We start from the raw sequence: 19,618 nt of genomic DNA, 5'->3' as shown, positions 1-19,618 counted from the left end.
AATACACAAAGAGGATAACTCGCAGAGCGTCCAGTTCACGGTTTATTCTGCTCTCCCTAGCAACCATGGGCAGTCTAGCTGTCCTGCTAAGAGCACTGCTCACGCAGCCCGCCAATCAGATCGTGCACTGTCTTATTGAGGATGCCCCCATGCACGCCTCGTCTGCCCATGAGCACCAGGAGCGCCCGTGGCGTGTGGCCCACACAGATTGCGCGCCCGTCCAGCCCCTTGGTGCGCGCATCCAGTACGCCGTCACCCTCCGCTAGCAGGTAGTCACGGATAACGCAGCAGCGGCGGCCTGCCACGCTCAGACCCGTCTGCAAAAAGGTGTGCCGGTCCGGCCCGGTGAGCACACCCACCTCCTGCGGGGAGATGGCTGCCAGCAGACCCCCAGGCCGTGATGCCCACACACAGCGATTGTCCGAGTGGCCCACGATGGCCACGTCATCGATACGCTGATCCCGCAGCACCGCACTGATGTAGCCCTTCCAGTCACCCATCTCCGCTCAGTCCCAGCAACTTGTGCTTGCGTTACAGGGGCTGGCCGGCTGCATTCAGAGCGAAGAACACTGGCGGCACGCCCGAAGTTCGCAGGGCGGGGCTGTGACGTGACGCAAACGTCACAGAACATCTAACTAGGAGGAGAATGTGAGGGCGGAGGAGTTGGTGGGGGGTGGGGGACGGTTCTAAAAGTAGCGTGTGGGAAGAAATGGAAGAAGATGGGTGAGAGGCTGGAGAGATGGCTCAGCGTTAAGAAAGATTATTACACAGAAACCGAGTTCCGTTTCCAACATCACCTCTTTTGGCCTACAAAGCCTATAACCCCCACTCCTTAGGCAAGCTCACACACAAACACACACATAATTTAACTTGAAAGTAAGAAAGAAAGGAAGGAGGAAGGGAGGGAGGGAGGGAAGGAAGGAAGGGAAAAGAAAGAGAAGAGAAGAGAAGAGAAGAGAAGAGAAGAGAAGAGAAGAGAAGAGAAGAGAAGAGAGAAGAGAAGAAAGAAAAAAAGGTCCGGTGGCAGAGAGCCGTTTTCACAGAGGACCAGAGTTCAATTCCAGGTAAAGCAGCGCACTGATGCCCCCTTCTGGCCTCCTTGGGCACCTGCATGCATGTCCACAGAAACACACACTTTTTTAATTATTAAAAAATAGCTCAAAAGGTAAGAACGTCTTGCCCCATAAGCGTGGTGATCTGAGTTCATCCCTGGAGCCCCCATAAAGGCAGAGGGGGAGAATGACTCCACAGCGTTGTCTTCTGGCCTTCACACAGCAAGCACTGTTACACACTCGCCCACAAACCACAATTTTTTTCTTTACTTTTAAAAAACCAGACATGGTAGCATATACTTAATCCTGTCACTCAGGAGGCAGAAGCAAGTGGATCTGTACAATTTCAAGGTTAGCTGGCTCTACATAGCAAGTCACAGACCAGACGAAAGCTATGTAGTAAGATGCTGTGGGAAAAATGTGTGTAAGAACTAGGAGTGTAGCTCTGTCCATACAGTGCAGTTGACAGAGGGCCTAAATTTGCTCTTCACAAAGTTTTGGGATTGATCCCACAGTACCACATAAACTGGGTGATGGTACAGGCCTATAGTCTCGGCATTGGAAAGACAGAAGTCTCAATAAATCAATAAACAGAAGGATGTTTTTAAGAGCAAGATATGTGCTAGTCTGGACATTCAGAGTTCTCTCCTGCAAGAGAACCATAAACCTCGCTTTGGAGTCACTGTGTCCCGGAAGGCTTATGGATTGCTGGCTCCGACCCCAGCTTGTATTTAGAAGCATGGAATGTAGTCTTAGATTTTCCTTGACACTAATTTGCATCACCATGACAGGCTCAAAGTTCAAAAAAACACAACACAACCCCCTCTCCATTCTTTTAATGGTGGTGCTGGGATCTTACCTATGGCCTCACACTCGGCTACCACTATCTGCACCACGATTCCCATCTGGAACATTCTTAACTAGATTCTCAACCTCTATTGTATAAGGAATCACCTGTAGACTTTTAAAAATATACCATGACTGCCTTCTCCCTAGAGAGTCCTGTTAGTTGACCTCAGGTGGACTTGAACACTGGTGTCAAAAGCTCACCCAAGGTGACCCGGAAGTATACAGTCCAGGCTGATAACCTGTTACTGTGTAAACAGAGAATGAGGGGTTTCTGGTGAGCAAGCTGCAGGGCCTCCTTGCACAGGGGTTGGCACAAAGCAAGGCTGAGAAAACACGGAAGCCTGTACAATAGTCTAAGCCTCTGTGCTGAGATCTGGCCAGCTGCCTTATCCAGGCAATAAGGGATTTGGCTTACCTGTGCTCCCACTTGGCATTTCAAGATGGAATTCTGAGGAATGTTCTCAAAGCACTTTATTTTGTTTCTATGCCCCTGATACCCAGGCACTAGCTTCACTGTGGCCCATCATCATATCCACCATCCCATCCCAGGAGCACACAAGAGGGAAGGACCAACTCTGGTTAGTTATGAAGCAGTATGCTCCTGGATCCAAGCCAGGTAGTGGGCCACATCAGTGTAGACCCCAGGCTTGTTACGGTCACCACAGCCGGAGCCCCAGCTGATGACTCCTCGAAGGGTGAGCTGACGCTCTGCAGCTCCTTCTTCACATACCAGAGGACCTCCGGAGTCACCCTAGGTGGGGAACAGGCAGCACATGGCTCTTGCCCTATGGTTGACAGGCAGAGGGGGAAGGTACAAACCAAGACCCCAGGGCTGACCTGGCAGGCGTCAGTGCCTCCCTCCAAGAAGCCAGCGCAAAGCATCCCAGGCAAGATGGCAGCTCCATGCACGTTAGAGTTGGAACAGCGATCCAGGGAGATGAAGGGCACCTGTGCCTCCTGCAGGAAGGTGGCGTATTCTTCAGCTCCTGCAAATCAGAGGGTGGGGGACCTGAGCTTGCAGTGTGGACCAGGCTACCAGACAATTCCCCACCTACCCCAACTTTGCTCCCTCACAGCAAGCCTAAGTGACAGCGATCAACCAATAACTAGTTCATGGCAAGGACCCTGAAGCCAGAGGAGAGCTGGGATTAAAACACAGGAAGCACCTCTTATCCCCTCCCACACAGTGTCTCAGAACCTGGCTCCCAGAATAGTTCTCCCCATTGTCTCCATTGCTCCAGCGTGGGGACAAAGTCCTGGTTAAGCCTTTATAACTTGGAGCCCGAAAGAAGCACAAGAAAGTTCAAGTGTCTCTGTAATCCTGTGCTGGGTTACTGTCTGTCAATCTGTCTGTCAATCTGACACATTCCAGAGTCATCTGGGGGCAGGGAGGAACCTCACCTGAAGAGATGCCGCCATAAGATTGGTCTAGGCCAATGTCTGTGGGGGCATTAACTGGATTAACGGTTGATGTGAGAGGGCCTCACCCACTGTGAGTAGTGCTGCCCTGAACAGGTGGGCCTGGGTTGTACAAGAAAGAAAGCTGAGCCAGAAAGGTGCAAGCTGCCGGGCGGTGGTGGCGAATGCCTTTAATCCCAGCACTTGGGAGGCAGAGGCAGGTGGATTTCTGAGTTCTGGTCTACAGAGTGAGTTCCAGGACAGCCCGAGCTATACAGAGAAACCCTGTCTAGAAAAACAAAACAAAACAAAACAAAACAAAACAAAACAAAACAAAACAAAAAAACAAAAACAAAAAAAAAAGAAAGAAAAGAAAAGAAAAAAGAAAGGTGCAAGCCTTTAATCCTAGCACTTGGGAGGCAAAAGCAAGTAGATCTCTCTAAATTCAAGGGCAGCCTGGTCTACAGAGCTGGACAGCTCCTGGACAGCTAGGACTATACAGAGAAACCCTGTCTTGAAAACAAAAACAAGGAGGAAGAGGAGGAGGAGGAGGAAGAGAATGAGGAAGAGGAGGAGGAAGAGGAAGAGGAGGAGGGAAAAGCAAGGAAGCAGAAGTGTTGGGAATAGCTCAGAGGTTAAGAGCACTTGCTGTTCTTGCAGAGGACCTTGGTTCAGTTCCCAGAGCCCACATGATGGTTTTCAACCTGTTCTACAGATCTGGCTTCCCTATACCATGTGTACATATGACACATACATATGCATGTAAGCAGACGCACATGCACATAAAATAAAAATAAATGAATTTTTAAAAAGAAAGCTGAGCAAGCCATGAAGAGAAAGAAAGCAAGGAGTGTTTCTTCCCATTTCCTGCCTCAGTTCCTGCCTCCAGTTCCTTCTGCGGTTTCCCTGTTGACGGACCACAACCTTGAAACCTTGGAAGCCAAATAAACCCTTTGGTATCTAAGCTGGATTTGGCCATAGTGTTTAATAGAAGGCAAACTAGAACAAACCTCAAGGGACTCGGGAATCCGAACAGAGAATTCTAGATTCTGGGAAAGTCACTTTACAGAGACAAGGGCCCTGAGCGTGTTTTACAACTGTCATGTCAGTGAAACGTGTCCCCTAGGTTCATCCGTGCCTACCAAAATTGTGCGCTCAGATAACCAAAAGACTCCAACCAGCTCCCAACAGCTGTGCCTACCCTCGAACTGGTGACCCCAGCCGGCCACCTCGCAGAGCACTGTCTCAGCGGGTGGGGCCGCGCTGCTGGGCAGACACACCGGCTGGACATGAGATGACAGGATCGCGCAGCTGTTGTTTTTCCTCTCCTGCAGGCGAATCAGTGCTACCCAGAGAGGGAAGGGTTAGATGGTGACATAGGGCCCCAGCCCTCCCCATCCTTTCTCCCTATCCCTGTAGGGCCACCCCACCCAAGTCGTGCTGGTAGGTGACGGAGGAGAAGCCCTCGTGCAGGCGGTAGGAGTGCACAGTCAGAGTCTGGCACCGCTCGCAGCTCTGGTTATGGCGATCTTGACCAAGTACCACTGTCAGTTCCTCAGGCGCTGGCCTGCGACCGGGTGGGGGACAGACAGCGTGCTCAGATCGGCTACAAATGTTCTGGAGGCGCCCCTGTTTCCACTCCCCCCGAGGGAGCTCGAGAATGGCGGGGGCGTGTGGGGAGAGGAGGGTGCTGGTACGGTAGGAGCGGACTAGGGGGTCCCCGAGAGTGGCGCTTGCCGGTTCTGCAGGCAGTGAGCCGCGGTCAGCACCCAGCAGGGGGCGATGAGACTGCCCGCGCAGAAGTTGTCGCCCCAGTACAGCGCAGCGATGTAGGGGTGCGACCCAGGCAGAGCCACTAGTCCGCCCACCACACGCCTGAGCGAGGACAGTCGCTTGCGGAACCTCTGTCCGCAGCCCACTGTGCTGGTCCTGGATGGAGAAGTCTGAGGCTCGACCGAGACTGTGGAAAGAGAGACTGGCTGAGGTCATGGATACCTGCCACAGGCTGCCTGGAATAAGAGAGGCTCATGTCCTCAGCGCCGGGATCCCCTCCTCTGTCTAACCATCTAGCTCTTGGGACAGAGATGGTGCCTGGGACGGGGACTGAGGCATCTGTAATATGGGAGGCCAGGACTCCGGCACGTCTTGACTCTCAGGGAGAGCTAGAGGTGTGTGCGTTAGCGTCTGGCACTGTTTCAGATCGCAATAGTCCCAGCTCAGCCTGTCGCCACTCCAGACGAAGCACCATGGACGTGTGTCATTATCTGGGTTCCTGCAATGTCAAGAGGGAGCACTGTTAGAACACCGGGGATACCCCGAGGGCCCTAAGGAGAAGCAAGTTGCCCTGCCCAGTCTCTTCCCCCGAACCGAACCGGCAGAATGCGTGGTGGCCCAGGCCCCAGGTTAGGGCTTGCTTCTCAGTCATGTGCGGGTAGGTGGCCTCTGAGACCCACGGCTGACATGGCGCACCCGACAGAGTAGTTTCAGCCTGGCCCCGATAGCCGAGACCCCTGCCTTCATAGCAGGTCGCCCTAAGGTCTAGAGAGAGAAGGGGCTTCTTGCAGTCAGAAGATGGTTCTATTGGTGCCCTCTGGTTCCCTTTTCATTTCTCTCTCTCCACCTCCGGAAGCCTTTCCCACATGGGGTCCTCCTCACCTAAGTCACAAAAAGGTCCAGTGTAGCCTGCAGGGCAATGGCACAATTGGTGGTCCTCCACGAGGAGGCAGCTGCCCCCATTAAGGCACGGATTGGTGCTGCAAGCTGAGGAAGGTGCAAACTGAGCTCTCCCTGGGTACATCACATCATACTACCCAGCCTTCTACCAGGGGCTCTTGACTCTCCCTCCTCCCCACAGTCCTTCCACACCCACTTACCCTGACTGGCCAGCGGCTTACAATGAGCATCAGGACCTTTGCACTGGCACCTGGCCACGCCTCCTGGCCCGGTTCTAAACCATATCTCATTCTCATGGAAGAATTTGAGAAGCTGAGGCTCAAAGCATTTCTCTGGGGACAAAAGGAAGCCAGTGGGACCGTGGCAAAACTCAAGGACTCCAGGGACCTCTTGCCAGGAGGTGGGTCCTCTTACCTTTCTGGCAATGGTTCCCAGTGAGGTGTTTAGGGCAGAGACAGTGCGGGCCATTGGGGGTGTTGACACATGTCCCTCCTTTGTGGCAGGGGCTGTGTTTGCTGCAATGGTCTGAGAGGTGGGATACAAGAAAGAATCACCTGGAGCCGGAATGACACATGTAGGGACCGATGCTCTGCCAGCACCTGCTTGTCATAGAACCATGGAACCCCAAGCTTCTAGACCCTTAAGCTGATCTGGACAATGGTGGACTCTTTCCCCAGATTTCTTCCTCTGACATTTGAAAGGATGCTGTGCTGTAGGAGAAAGGAAAGAACGGGGCCCAGAATCCCAAGTGGGTGGCATCTGATGAAACCAAGTAGCTGTGTGGGAATGGCTGGAGGAGCAGGGCACACACAGCCTCCAGCCACCCGGGGCTGGCATGCCATACCTTTTACTTTCTTGGGCTCCAAGCAATATCCCCATTGCTGATCCTCATCAAAGTTGGGTGTGGTAGCACACCTGGAGGATAGATGACATTTCCCTGCATTGCCTGAGGCTGGCTAGGCTAGCCCTGCTACACACACACACACACACACACACACACACACACACACACACACACACCCCTTTTCACCTTTGCCCAAACACTTTCTTAGACAGCTAGGCAGAATCCCTTTCATTCAGGGCCCTCCCCTAACCCCTATTAGAAATTCTTACCAGGGCTGGGAGCCTGGCCGTCCTCTGTGGATGCATTTGTGGTGCAGGCGACGTTGGTACTGAAAGGGAAAGTGGCAGAGCTTCCCGTCCACAGTGAGAACTGTAGGAACACCACACCTCTGAGTCCTGCCCTGAGACCCAGCTGCCCAAGCTCAGCCTCACCCAAGCTGGCTCGGAAAAAGGACAGCTATGCCTGCAAGGCTGCAGGCTGCATCCTGCTTAGGAAGTTGCCTTCTAGAGTCAGACAGCTGGAATAGAGATACCTGACTCCGACTCCAACACTTAGCTCTGTGACCCTGAGCAAATCTGAAACCCAGGTGCTTGTCACAAAGTTGTGCTTATTAAAGATTTAGGTCACACACATTTAATCCCAGCACTTGGGAAGCAGAGGCAAGTGGATCTCTGTGAGTTCAAGGCCAGCCTGGTCTGCAGAACAAGTTCCAGTGCAGCCAGGGCTATTACACAGAGAAAGCCTGTCTCCTCCCCCTAAAATTCCCCAATACATACATACATACATACATACATACATACATACATACATACTCAGGTCACTTAACCATTTTTGGTTTAGTAACTAGCAACAGTAATGCAACTGCCAATCTTCATCATTCACTGACTTTACATTTGCAAATCTGCCTGCTTTGTAAACATCTATTTGTAACCCTCCAACCCAATACTTGTGATTCAGGTTGAAGATATAGATCAGAAGTATAGTGTTTGCTAACAAAACACCACAAGGCAAAAGAAAGCCAAACAAACTTACACACATACATGGACACACATGGGCACACACACACAAACACACACACACACACACTTTTTGAAGAGGGACAGGGTTTTAGCTCAGTGACCAAACATTTGCCTGGTATACACAAGGCTCTAGGTTCAATCCCCAGTACTTCATGGAGAAAGAGTGGTTTTATTTGTGTGCTCAAGTGTTACCTGGGGCCCCTCCCTGCAAGAACACAAGAAGCTGTGGGCGCCTTATGAAGAAAATGTTGAGGGACACCTTGTTCAGGCAGTGTTAGGGGATCAACAACGTGCACATTGAATAAGGTCTTTAAACAGAATCCATATGTAACAAGGTTACATGTTAACGACTGGTGAAAACGTCATAGCCAGAGGCTCACGGAACCTAATAGAATTTGTGACCTTGATGTTCATGGTAGCTGTGAAGAATATAATTAATCATAAGAAAGAAGTGTATTGGGTTTGAGAGGGTATGGAGGGGGAAAAGGGAGAGGAATGCTGTGATTATATTATAATCTCAAAAAGAAAATGAAAATGAAATCGCTGTCTATTTCAGGGGAACACCATGAGGCTTAGTGGCTACGCTTGGGACATTGAGTCCAGTGCCTAGTATGTGCTCAACAATCATGTGTTGCTTTTGTGTGTGTGTGGCATTGTAGCAACAGGGTAATAAAGAGAAAGAGAAGGGTCCTAGAACTTTAGGACAGGGGACCATTGTGGAGACAGGTTGAAATGGCAGGGTTTGGGGCAGAATGGGGGTGGGACTCTTCACCTAAGACAAATTTACCAAGAGTTAAGGATTTTTTTTCTTGGGCTGGAGAGATGGCTCAGCATTTGAGAGCACTGTCTGCTCTTCCAGAGGTCCTGAGTTCAACTCCCAGCAACCACATGGTGGCTCACAACCATCTGTAATGGGATCTGACGCCCTCTTCTGGCCTGCAGATAGATGTACATTTGGATAGAGCACTCACAGACAGAAAATAAGTAAATAAACCTTTAACAAATAACCTTTCTTTCTTTCTTTCTTTCTTCCTTTCCTTTAATATTTATTTTATGTATGTAAGTACACTGTCACTGTCTTCAGACACACCAGAAGAGGGCATCAGATCCCATTACAGATGGTTGTGAGCCACCATGTGGCTGCTGGGAATTGAACTCAGGACCTCTGGAAGAGCAGTCAGTGCTCTTAACCACTGAGCCATTTCTCTAGCCCAAGAAATTTTTCTTTAAAATTAAAAAAAATAAAATAAAAAGGATTTTCCCCCCAGTGCTGCAGATCAACCCCAAGTGTGTGTGCCCGCTGGGCAAGCGCTCTGCAGGTGAGCTTGGACCTGGCCTAAGAGCTGAAGTTTTAAGGCGTGTTTTTCGGGCAGCAGCATCTAGGTGAAGTTCTTTACAAGGCCAGGGAACTCATGTCTCCTCTACAACCCGTCTAGTTTTACAGACAGGGAACAAAATGAAGCAGAGTGAGAAAGCTAGGGTTTGGAGACATTTGGTGATCTTGGGTGAGTCTGAAGCTCTATTCCGGCTCCCATCGCCCACTGAGTGTCGGAACTCTTCTGGTTATGTCTGACATTCTCCAGATGCATTGAAAGGAAAGGGAGGAAGATGGGGAAATGGGGAAGACTTGTTGGTTGTACAGGTGTGATGACATCATCGGTATATCTCCCACACTGCTGAGTACCTGCCAGGCTGTAACACAGGCATCCAAGACAGCCCAAGCCCTGCCCTCCAAGCCCACATCTGGATCTGCTATCATCTAATCTGTAGGCACCCAGGTCTGGATGTCATCGGAACACCTTTGCTCAGGATCCCTCCCCTGCTCCAGAGAACTGAGGCTGCCTGGAGACCATGCAGACTGAAGCACACTCATCCCCACAGAGTAGACTGGAAAAAAGAGCCAGGTCACTTACCCACAGTGGGCCCATCAGCTCCGTCCTTGAACTCCTTGGAGCCTTTCCACGGTGGAGCCTACAGGAGAGAGAAGGCCAGAACATTGCCCACAGTGTCAGACTTTCCTTGATCCAGTATCAGGCCTCAAGCTCCAGCCACCTCCCTGAAGTACAGGATTTCCTCACAAAGCGCGGCCTTCCTCTCTCTTCTCACTGTCTCCCCTACAAATGTAGTCTGTATCCTCATATCCACCAGCATGGACTGCTACCTCCATTATTTGGGCCTTCTGGGCTGGCTGTTCCTTCCCCCCACACAGTCTCTCAGACACCCGAACTAACAGGTGACAGGCAGAGTCCAAAACTGGAACAGGCCCTCACTGCCACACTGGTCCAATCACAGTGTCCACAGTCCTCACCGAAAGTGTCAAATCCAGACTCATCAGCAGAGACCCCAGGAAGAACAGAGCCTTCATGGCGTCCGTCGATGGCCCTGCTGCCTGACCAGGAATGAAGATCAATAGATGTGGGCAAAGGTCTCGGAAGCCTCAGAGGTGGAGATCGGTCAAGCTCCCTGTTGAACCTGAGGAGCACAGGCTTCATGGAAAGCCCAGCAGAACAGTGCTGTGGAACCCTTGTGAGCAGGGAGTCGTCTGGAAGGAGTGGGCTACTGAAGAGCAGGGTTCCTGTCCCCGCTCCCAAGCAGTAGGACATTGATTCCTAGGATGGTGTTCCAGGTCCTGTTGAAGGTAAGGTAAGAATGACTGAAGAAAAGCCTGCTTACAGAATCTTATAGACTGTCACGAAGCATGCTTGCTTCTTTCTGCTGCATGACCAATTACCACACTCCGAGCACCTTAAAACAATGTCCCCCTAAAACTATGTTTCTGGAAGCACAGACCCGTGGGTAAACACTTGGTGTTACATAGTTAGAGTTTCTGCCCAGAGCATCAGAAAGCTGAGGTTCAAGCTGAGGAATCTGGAGCTTCTGAAGTGAAATCCCCCACCCAGTCCCCAGAAATCACTTCCATGTGCCTGCAGGACAGATGTCCCAGCTTCTTCTTAGCTGTCGACCATGGCTACGTGTGATTCCTACATTTCTGGCCACCTGATTCCTCCGACTTTAATGCCAGTGTCAGGGCTGGAGGGGTGGCTCAGGGGGTATAGACACTCAAATCCAAAGGGTCCAGGTCTATTCCTGTCTCCCTAAGTGACGGCTCAGAACTGTAACTCCAATTCCAGGGGATCTCACGCCCTCTTCTGGCCTCTTCAGGCATTAGGCTGCATGCGGTACATAGGAATGCATGCAGGCAGAACATTGTACACAGGCTAAACAAATTTATTTATTTATTTATTTATTTATTTATTTATTTATTTATTTATTTTGGTTTTTCGAGACAGGGTTTCTCTGTGTCCTGGCTGTCCTGGAAGTCACTCTGTAGACCAGGCTGGCCTCAAACTCAGAAATCTGCCTGTCTCTGCCTCCCAAGTGCTGGGATTAAAAGCGTGCGCCACCACCGCCCGGCCAGGCTAAACAAATTAATTTTAAAAATTAAAAACAATAAAATAGAGCCCGGAGCAGAGAATGTCCCTGTATTGAATTGCTTCACACTTTGTGTCTGGTTGGCCAGGAAAATTCTGGTCCCTTTTCAGGGCTCACCTAACTAGGTCAGGCCCATCAAGGATACTCCCATGAGAGTACATGGTGGTACATGCCTTTAGTCCCAGGATGCAGAAGCAGGTAGGTTTCTAGGAGTTCGAGGCCAGCCAGGTCTACATAGTGAGTTCCAAAACAGTCAGGGCTATGTAGCGAGACCCAATATGGGCCCTTACATTTGCAAATTTTTTTCCTTCTGAGATACTATGTTTCTCAGGTTAGCCTTTAATTGTGATTCTCCTGCCTGCTTCAGCCTCCCTAGTACCATGTGCCACAAAGGCCAATTACATCGGCAAAATGCTCTCACAAAAGGACTGGGGATGTGACTGCTCAGTGGAAGCATGTGACCCAGTGATAGAAAGTTAGTCTAGCATGCATGGGTTCGATTCCTGGCACCTCAAGAAAATGTTTTACAAAATAACCTCAATCACGGTTATCTTGGGTCACTAGAAGCAAACAGAAATACGTGGGAATGGAGATCTCTATCATTTCAGAATTGTACTCTTTCCGGAGCCAAGTGCTAAATCAAAGGACACTGCCTTGCAGCCACAGAGCTGGGAGGAAGATGGGGAGCGGGCACGGTGGCTTTTCCTACTCCGCATTCATCTTGCTCAACAGGAACCATCCCTCCCTCCCTCCTGGGTTTCCAGAATTGCCAGCGGGAACCCTCTCAGTTCAAGAGCCAATCAGAGCACGGCATCTCTAGACTGCAACTCAGAAATAGGGTTTCCTCTGCCTCCTGAATGCAGGGATGAAAAGCATGCGCCACCAGGCCCCGCCCCCCACAAGGGTCTGGGATTGTTGGTGAGCATCTATCTCTGATCTGGGACAGTCTGAGAAGAAAAAGCCAAGCGAACAGGGAAGGAAGGATGGAAAATCCTCATAGGTGATTTCATTTTATAGCCGATGAAGGGAGAAGGTAACAGGTTCCTGATGCTGCGTGAAGAGAGGAAGGTTGTAGTCACCTTCGCAAGCAGAAGGCCAGAGGCATGGGGCACTTATTCAACTTTTGGTTTCAGAAGGAACTTTTGGTGACTGCCACTAGGACATGAAGAAAGGGTTATGGGTCTGGGGTCGTTCAGAGACTCGCCAGTCTGACCATTAATAAATTTTAACAAAGAAGAGGCTTTTCTTCAGATACTAGCTTCAGGTCTACATTGGCAATTTTGGATTCCCTAATACAGCCACCCTAATGCCGAGCCACCTCAGTCAGGGGTTTAGAAAGGCAAAGAATACAACGTTACAATTTGTTCTGGTGCAAGCAGAGGGTCCTCTGGAGCAAAACAAGCTTGTTTATAGAAGCCGAAATAGTAGTAGACAAAACAAGAAAACAAAACAAAACTAAGCCTGAACAGCCCTAACCATGTGGAGGTCTAACTTTGCCTTATAGTTTTCCTAAGCACAGACATTTTGAACTTTTAAAGATAAAGTTAGCAGTCATCATAATGTTAGCCTTCACAAAAGCAAGACTGAGCCACACAGTAGAGCTGACCAAAGTGAAAGAACCCTGTCAGTCCCGGGGGTTATACCAGCTCAGACCTTGGCCGGGGACCTGACCCTGTAACCACCTCCTCCTGGGGGAGGGCCAGTCCTCTAGGGAAGAGGAACTGGTTTGTACCATAGAGGGCGTGGTTTGGTTTTTTGTTTTGTTTTTGAGAGAGGGACTTGATCTAGGCTGACCCAACTTTTCAATTTCCCTGCCTCCACCTCCTAATTGGGGTAATTATAGAAGCGTATCACCACAGCAAGCTAAGAGAGTTTTACAGTCAGAAGGGAGGGAAGGGCTTCACGGTTATGCAGGAGCCTAAATTCAGCCAGTCAAAGGTGGGCTGTGGTGGGCACCGGGTTCCATGTGGGAAGTGGAGTGTTGGATCATGAGGTGCATGTGTAGGGTAAAAGGTCCAAGCTCACTTCAGGGTTCAAAAACTCACCAAACCCCACCAATCCCTGAGATCGAAATCTCACCAATCCCCTCTTTAGAAATCTCCACCCTGGAAAACTCCATCCCCAAGAAACCCTGTATGAAGCTTGCTTCCTGCTCTGTTCCCTGCTGCTTCTCCACCAAGGGAGGCAGCTACCCTCTTGTATCTCTCCTAATAAATCTTTTGTTGAGGTTTGTTGTGCCCTGTGACATTGTGATGTTCCTTGGTTACTGAATCCAGGATACCTTTCTCCTCAGAGCTATAACACACCAACAGTGGACGCTCCTGGGCATTTAGGGGCCTACTGTCTGTCATAGTGCCAAAATTAAAGGCACTAGTCACCATGCTTGGCCCTTTTGACTCTTTTATTTTCATGTTATTATGTCTATTTCCCCTCCCTTAAGATCTTTTTTTTTCTCTCTCAGGATTCTCTTTCTAGCTTTAACACACACACACACACACTTTTTGTTGTTTTGTTTTGTTTTGTTTTTTGTTTTTTGAGACAGGGTTTCTCTGTGTAGTCTGGCTGTCCTGGAACTCACTCTGTAGACCAGGCTGTCCTTGAACTCAGAAATCCGCCTGCCTCTGCCTCCCAAGTGCTGGGATTAAAGGCGTGCGCCACCACTGCCCCGAGCGCACACTTTTTAACTTATAGATTCCGTATAGGAGTGAAAACAAGATATCTAGATATATGTCTTTTTGAGTCTGGTTTAGCATAATGATTTTAGTTGTCTCCATGTTCCTGCAAATGTCATGGCTTTGCTGCTCTTCCCAGCTGGGTTGTATACACAGACCACATTCTTTTCATCTGTTCATCTCTTGATTCCCTTTCTTGGCTGTTGTGGCTACTGCAGTTATAAACGTGGATGCTAAGGACATAGAGTTCTCCAGGAACCCCAAGTGGTGTAGCTGGGTCGGCCGGTAAATCTATTTCCAGCTTTTTGAGAATCCCGCATACCCGGTTTCCTCAGTGGCTGAACAAATTTACATTTCTACCAGCAGTGAATAGAGAGAGCTTCCTGTTTCTCTGCTTGCACAGCAGCATCTGGTGTGGTTTGTTTTCTTGGTGACGGCCTTTCTGACTGGGGTGACAGAACCTCAAAGCAGCCGAAATTGTATTTGTAATTGTATTTCAGGATGAACTAAAGGTGGTTTCAGGATGAACTAAAGGTTTTCCCGTGCAGTTATTGGCCAGTTGTACTTTTTCTTGTGAAAACTGTCTGTTCAGTTCATTAACTCACTGACATGATGGTTTGTTTCCCTGGCTTGTTTCTGGTGGTTCCTTTGCTATGCAGAAACATTTTTAAATTTATCTTATTTTTTTATTTGTTTATTTTTTTGAGACAGGGTTTCTCTGTGTAGCCAAGGCTGTCCTGGACCTCTCTGTGTAGACCAGGCTGGCCTCAAACTCATAGAGACTTGCTGCCTCTGCCTCTCAAGAGCTGGGATTACAGGGTGTACCACCATCACCTTGCTTTCATAAACCCTTTATTTTCACTTGATCTCGTTTGTCAGTCCTTGGGGTATTCCCGTGCTGCTTGTTTTCAGAAAGTCCTAGCCAGTACACATATCTTAGTTTAACCTACATCCTCTAACAAAATCAAAGTTTCAGGTCTTCTATTACAGTCTTTGATTCATTTTGAATTGGTTCTTTCTTGGTTTTCATGGCTCTTGGTGTGAAAATCTTCAGGTCGACTCCTTTTCCGGTTACAGGGTCACAGGATGGCTGCCGAGGTTCTAAGAATCACTCACATCTAAGCTCACTACTCTGCTGCTAAGGTGAGAAAGCGATGTCCACTCCAGCGGCTTCTGAGAAATGAGGAAGACTCCACAAAACTGTTAAGCAGAGGCTGGATGCGGTGGAGCACACGGGAAGCAGAGACGGGAGGTTCAAGATCTCAGAAAGCTGAAGCAAGGGCTAACAAGACAGCTCAGAGGGAAGGGCACTTGCCACCAGGCCTAACTGAGCCTGAGCCTCCACATGGTGGAAAGAGAGAACAGAATGGACTCTCGCAAGTTATTTCCTGCATGGCATGTGCGCACACGCGCGTGTACACACACACACACACACACACACACACACACACACACACACTCTCACATGCAAAAGAAGGAAGAACAACAAGCAAACCTCTCCTCACAACTCATTGGCCACACGTGGTCACATGACTCCCTTAAACCATCTCTAGCAAGGCCAAGGGGAATTCCCATAGCTGGCTTAGAGCAATTGTCTTGGAGCTAGATTGGAGAGCTCTGAGGTTCAGTAGCCACTGCAGACAGGGCAGAGAGGCCTGGGATGTCGTGACAGCCACAGGCACCTGCTCCTCTGATCCCTGTGCTTCCTGCCCTCCCGTGGACCTATCCGTTCCTATTTCCACATGTATTCCCTCCGGTTGACTCTGTGAACCCTGCAGGCTTACAGTGAATTCCCTGTTGTTTACCGAGCCATTGCTTGTTTTCAGAGCGGGACTCCCTCACTTCTGTATGTGTCATGCCTGACTAGCACCAAGTTCTACTTACCCCACTGCCTGGACACAGTCACGTGTCACTTGGCAGGGACACATCCCCAGAGACATGCATTGGTAGCTGACGGTCAATACGTGAATGCCACAGAATGCACTTGTGCAAGCTAAGACAGCCACTAAGTCACTAGCTCACAGACTCTGAAGGGGTCCTCAACCAAAATACTGTCATGGAGTACATAACTGTGCCCCGCCCCCACTCCCAACTTTGTATGTGTGTGGTGGGGGTGGGGATGGGGGTGGGGGGGTATATAGATCTCTGTGCAGTGCCCATGTTCCTGTGTGTGAGGCCAGTGGCTGATGTTAAGTTTCTTCCTTGGTCACTCTCCTTTTTATTATTATCATTAGCTTATGAGATAGGGTCTCTCTTTCTCTAGCCTTGGCTGTCTTGTATCTCATTATGTAGACCAGGCTGGCTTGAAACTCAGAGATCTTCCTGCTTCTGCCTCCTGGATACTGGATACTGGGATCAAATGTGTGCACCATTACCACCGTCTTGCCATCCTTTTTTTTTTTTTTTTTTTTTTTTTTTTAAGATTTACTTGTAGGCTGGATTGATGGCTCAGTGGTTAAGAGCACTGGCTGCTCTTCCATTGGTCCTGAGTTCAATTCCCAGCAACCACATGGTAGCTCATAACCATTTGCAATGGAATCCGATGCCCTCTTCTGGTGTGTCTGAAGACAGCTGCAGTGTACTCACAAACATAATATAAATAAATCTTTAAAACAAAGATTTACTTGATGCACACCAGAAGAAGGAATCAGACCCCATTACAGTACAGATGGAACTCTGGACCTCATAACTGCTGAGGTGTCTCTCCAGGCTGCCTTGGGTTTTTTGTTTGTTGTAATGTATGTGTGTTTATAAGCATGTGTGTGCAAGTGTCTGCAGAGGCCAGAAGAGGATGTCAGATCTTCTGTAGCAGTCACAGGTTGTTGTGAACTGGCTGACATGGGTGTTGAGAACTGAACTTGGCAAGAACTGCCTTCATAACTGAGGAGAGGTTTCACTAGCTCTTTCTCTTTTGGGGACAAGGTCTCTCAGTGAATCTGGAGCTCACTGAGTCAGCCCAGTGAGTGAGTCCCAGGGACCCTGCTCTCTGCTTCCTTAGTGCAGGAATCACAGGTGATGTGGCCCCTGGCTTTTGAATGAGCGTTTGCCATCTGAGCTCAGGTCCTCATGCTTCCTTGAGCAACAAGCACCTTACCCACCGAGCTGGCACTCCAGCCCACGACTGACGGGACTTTCAAACTTCTCCATCTTCATCTCTACAGCCTTCCCTTTGACTTCCAGGAAATTAAAAGTGGTCTAGGAGCTGGTGCTATCAAGCTAAAGCTCTGTGTTTGTCTGTCTGCAGAGTATTGTACATACATTTGTGAGCCTGGAAATGTTGGCATCTATCTTAAACATCTCTGACAGAGAATAAACACAACAGATTAAAAACAGAGACGGGGGCTGTGGGGTGTAGCTCAGTGACAGAGCACTTACTTAGTAGGTTCCAGGCCTTGGAGTTTGGCCCAGAATGGCCAAAACCAAAGAAAATGCTTAAAGGTGGAGTCAGACACAGGATAGAGCTTTTGAGTGAGACAGCCTTTGAAACCACGCCTCCAGAGACACCTGAGCTCAGGACTACCTGTGTCTTGCAAGTTCTTTGGAAGGTAGATGCCCTTTTTGACTATGACGATCTTATTTAAAATCAGATGTCTTAGCTCATGCAAGAGTCTGAGATGCACTAAGTAGCTTGAGGATATGAAATGATGCCATTGGGAGAGAGAGGGTGAGAACCACAGGAGTGGGAGAGGCAGCCTGGGTTCCCATTAGGACCAATGTCCACTGCATGCTCCTGGGTCAAGGGTCAGCCTCTCTGACCCTTGACTTTCAGAATCCTTAGGAAAGAGTGGGCGCTGCCGCTGGTGGGATGTTGCTTGGGATGGAAACACACAGGGGACGCAGAGTCTGGTCACCATTCTCCCCACTGGAGAATAGAAAAGCTTTACCACATGGTCACACTCTCAGACATTGCTACACTTGTCTTCTGTTCCCTCTGAATATTTGGTTTCCTTCCATCTCCTGCAGTGGACCAGGGCAGACAGAAACCTTCTCTCTGTCTTGGCTTCTTACCCAGCAAAGCCGGGCTGGGGGCTCACAGAATGGAAAACACCAAGGTCTTATTCTTAGATGTCTGACACTCATGAACATGCAGAGACCGAGTAACCTTAGGCTGGCTTTAACCCTCATGCCTCCTGCCAGGCCCTCTAAGCAGAATTATAGGCCTGGGCCATACTCAGCTCCATTTCCTTTTAGCAGAGACTTGGGATGTGAGGACATACTTGTTCAAAAGGAATCTGGGGGATCAGACAGAACCCAGTCCATTGTCCTCCACATCTTGGCCCCCTTACTTCCCCAGTCACCCTGCTTGACATAATGAAGCCGGCCAAGAAGCAGCTCTCCTTCCGGCTAATAGCTCAACCTGATGGAACTCTTACGTGACTACAAATACATGAACTATGGCTTTGGGGGACTGAGGAACTGGATTCTGGTTTGAGAAGGCTAGGCTGATTCTATGACAGGCTTCAAATGGGCAGTTAAAGACACAAGGCCTAAATCTGTTTCCAATTCCAGGCAAGTCCAGGCCTCAGAAGCTGTCCCTCCACCTGGCCTGAGGCAAGGACAATGGTCAGCAGCAGTTTCCAGACGTCCTCAGCCCCCATACCCTGGTAATGAAATATAAATGTAAAAATGGACCCAACAGATTAACATAGAGGTCACCTACCCCAGAATTCCCTAATGTGCTTTAAATCACGTCTGTGAGCTCACTTGGGTGTCTCTCTATTCTGGTAATGGGAGACCCCAGTATGCTGAACTTCTGCAGAATAAAACACACTTTGCGTTTACACACTGGGGTATTATTCTTTGGTGAATCATGGACCCTTACAGGTTTTTACTTCAATGCTGACAACCACACAGGGCTGCTGGCTACGGTACTGAGAAACACGGTTTCAGGGTAAGAGAGGTCACGTGTATGGCTGCTAGTGTGCACCGAGCAAGGGGCTATAAAGAGTGGAGGGATAAACAGGGCCCAGATCAAATAGCACATTTGTAGGCCATCTGGAGGAGCCTGGAGTCTCTTTTCTTTGATTATGTCAGGCACAGGAAATGAAACTGGAAGCCTTGTCATGTTTGCAATGACATGTCATGTCGGCTGCATTCTTTTCGTCTGAACTCAAACAGGCCATGCTGCCACCATTCAAGGGGTGGGGACGTTAGGGTATGAATGCCCTTCAGGTAGTAAGGCCAGGGACACTTTAGAAGTTGTCCACCATGGGTTACCACAAGAAGCTACTTGGGTTACCACAAGTAGCTGGGCAGTGGTGTCGCACGCCTTTAATCCCAGCACTTGGGAGGCAGAGGCAGGCGGATTTCTGAGTTTGAGGCCAGCTTGGTCTACAGAGTGAGTTCCAGGACAGCCAGGACTACACAGAGAAACCCTGTCTCGAAAAACCAAAAAAAAAAAAAAAAAGAAGGTTCTTAGTAAGTGAGTGGGTCAGGTTGGTTGATTGTTGAGGCAGGGTCTCTCTACATCACCCTGGCTGTCCTGTCCTAGATCTCATTTTGTAGACCAGGCTGGCCTTGAACCCACATAGATATATCTGACTTGGCCTCCCAAGTGCCTGGATGAGAGGCACGCACTACACACCTGGCACAGTGGCACAGATGGCAGTTTTAAAAATAAGCAACCTGGTTGGGTGTCATGGTACAGACTCACAGTCTTTACTAGGGAGATCAAGCAGG

The 19,618-nt window shown here is 49.4% G+C and overlaps 2 protein-coding genes and 1 long non-coding RNA gene across 4 annotated transcripts; 1 reads left to right on the top strand and 2 right to left on the bottom strand.

Annotated features, from left to right (window-relative positions):
- Positions 1 to 86: 86 nt before the first annotated feature.
- On the bottom strand, positions 87 to 2,202 carry Pfn3 (profilin 3). The gene has a single exon (XM_076938970.1). It carries the CDS (start codon positions 498 to 500, stop codon positions 87 to 89), a length of 414 nt encoding a protein of 137 aa, XP_076795085.1. The 5' UTR covers positions 501 to 2,202.
- Positions 2,203 to 2,357: 155 nt separating this feature from the next.
- Positions 2,358 to 10,290, bottom strand: F12 (coagulation factor XII). Of its 2 annotated transcripts, XM_076938965.1 has the most exons (15): positions 10,144 to 10,290; positions 9,749 to 9,806; positions 7,086 to 7,185; positions 6,817 to 6,887; positions 6,387 to 6,497; positions 6,173 to 6,304; positions 5,955 to 6,059; positions 5,672 to 5,837; positions 5,363 to 5,571; positions 5,037 to 5,259; positions 4,730 to 4,866; positions 4,501 to 4,644; positions 3,303 to 3,341; positions 2,739 to 2,887; positions 2,358 to 2,652 (listed from the first exon to the last, which is right to left on the bottom strand). In XM_076938965.1, exons 1-15 carry the CDS (start codon positions 10,198 to 10,200, stop codon positions 2,485 to 2,487), a joined length of 1,869 nt encoding a protein of 622 aa, XP_076795080.1. In that variant the 5' UTR covers positions 10,201 to 10,290; the 3' UTR covers positions 2,358 to 2,484. The 2 variants fall into 2 exon arrangements, with proteins under 2 accessions (XP_076795080.1, XP_034366747.1); XM_034510856.2 differs by lacking the exon at positions 3,303 to 3,341 and having other exon boundaries at positions 10,144 to 10,289.
- A 45-nt stretch (positions 10,291 to 10,335) lies between these two features.
- LOC143443246 (uncharacterized) lies at positions 10,336 to 18,714 on the top strand. The gene is made up of 3 exons (XR_013112036.1): positions 10,336 to 10,473; positions 15,017 to 15,082; positions 18,449 to 18,714. It is a non-coding gene; the product is annotated as an uncharacterized LOC143443246 (long non-coding RNA).
- The last annotated feature ends 904 nt before the right edge of the window (positions 18,715 to 19,618 follow it).

Source organism: Arvicanthis niloticus, chromosome 8 (genome assembly GCF_011762505.2).
Source record: "Arvicanthis niloticus isolate mArvNil1 chromosome 8, mArvNil1.pat.X, whole genome shotgun sequence".
In the NCBI taxonomy this organism is placed as follows: domain Eukaryota; kingdom Metazoa; phylum Chordata; class Mammalia; order Rodentia; family Muridae; genus Arvicanthis; species Arvicanthis niloticus.
Note: the sequence above shows the minus strand (reverse complement) of the source record. Positions and strands in the feature narration are given on the sequence as shown.

Excerpts from the sequence above, each read along its gene's own strand:
- Pfn3 (XM_076938970.1), bottom strand. The coding sequence starts at position 500 with ATGGGTGACTGGAAGGGCTACATCAGTGCGGTGCTGCGGGATCAGCGT.
- F12 (XM_076938965.1), bottom strand. The coding sequence starts at position 10,200 with ATGAAGGCTCTGTTCTTCCTGGGGTCTCTGCTGATGAGTCTGGATTTG. Across the intron at positions 3,342-4,500 it reads CTGGGGTCACCAGTTCGAGG|ACATTGGCCTAGACCAATCT; the intron begins GTAGGCACAGCT and ends ATGCCCCCACAG. Across the intron at positions 2,653-2,738 it reads GAGGCACTGACGCCTGCCAG|GGTGACTCCGGAGGTCCTCT; the intron begins GTCAGCCCTGGG and ends TTCCCCACCTAG.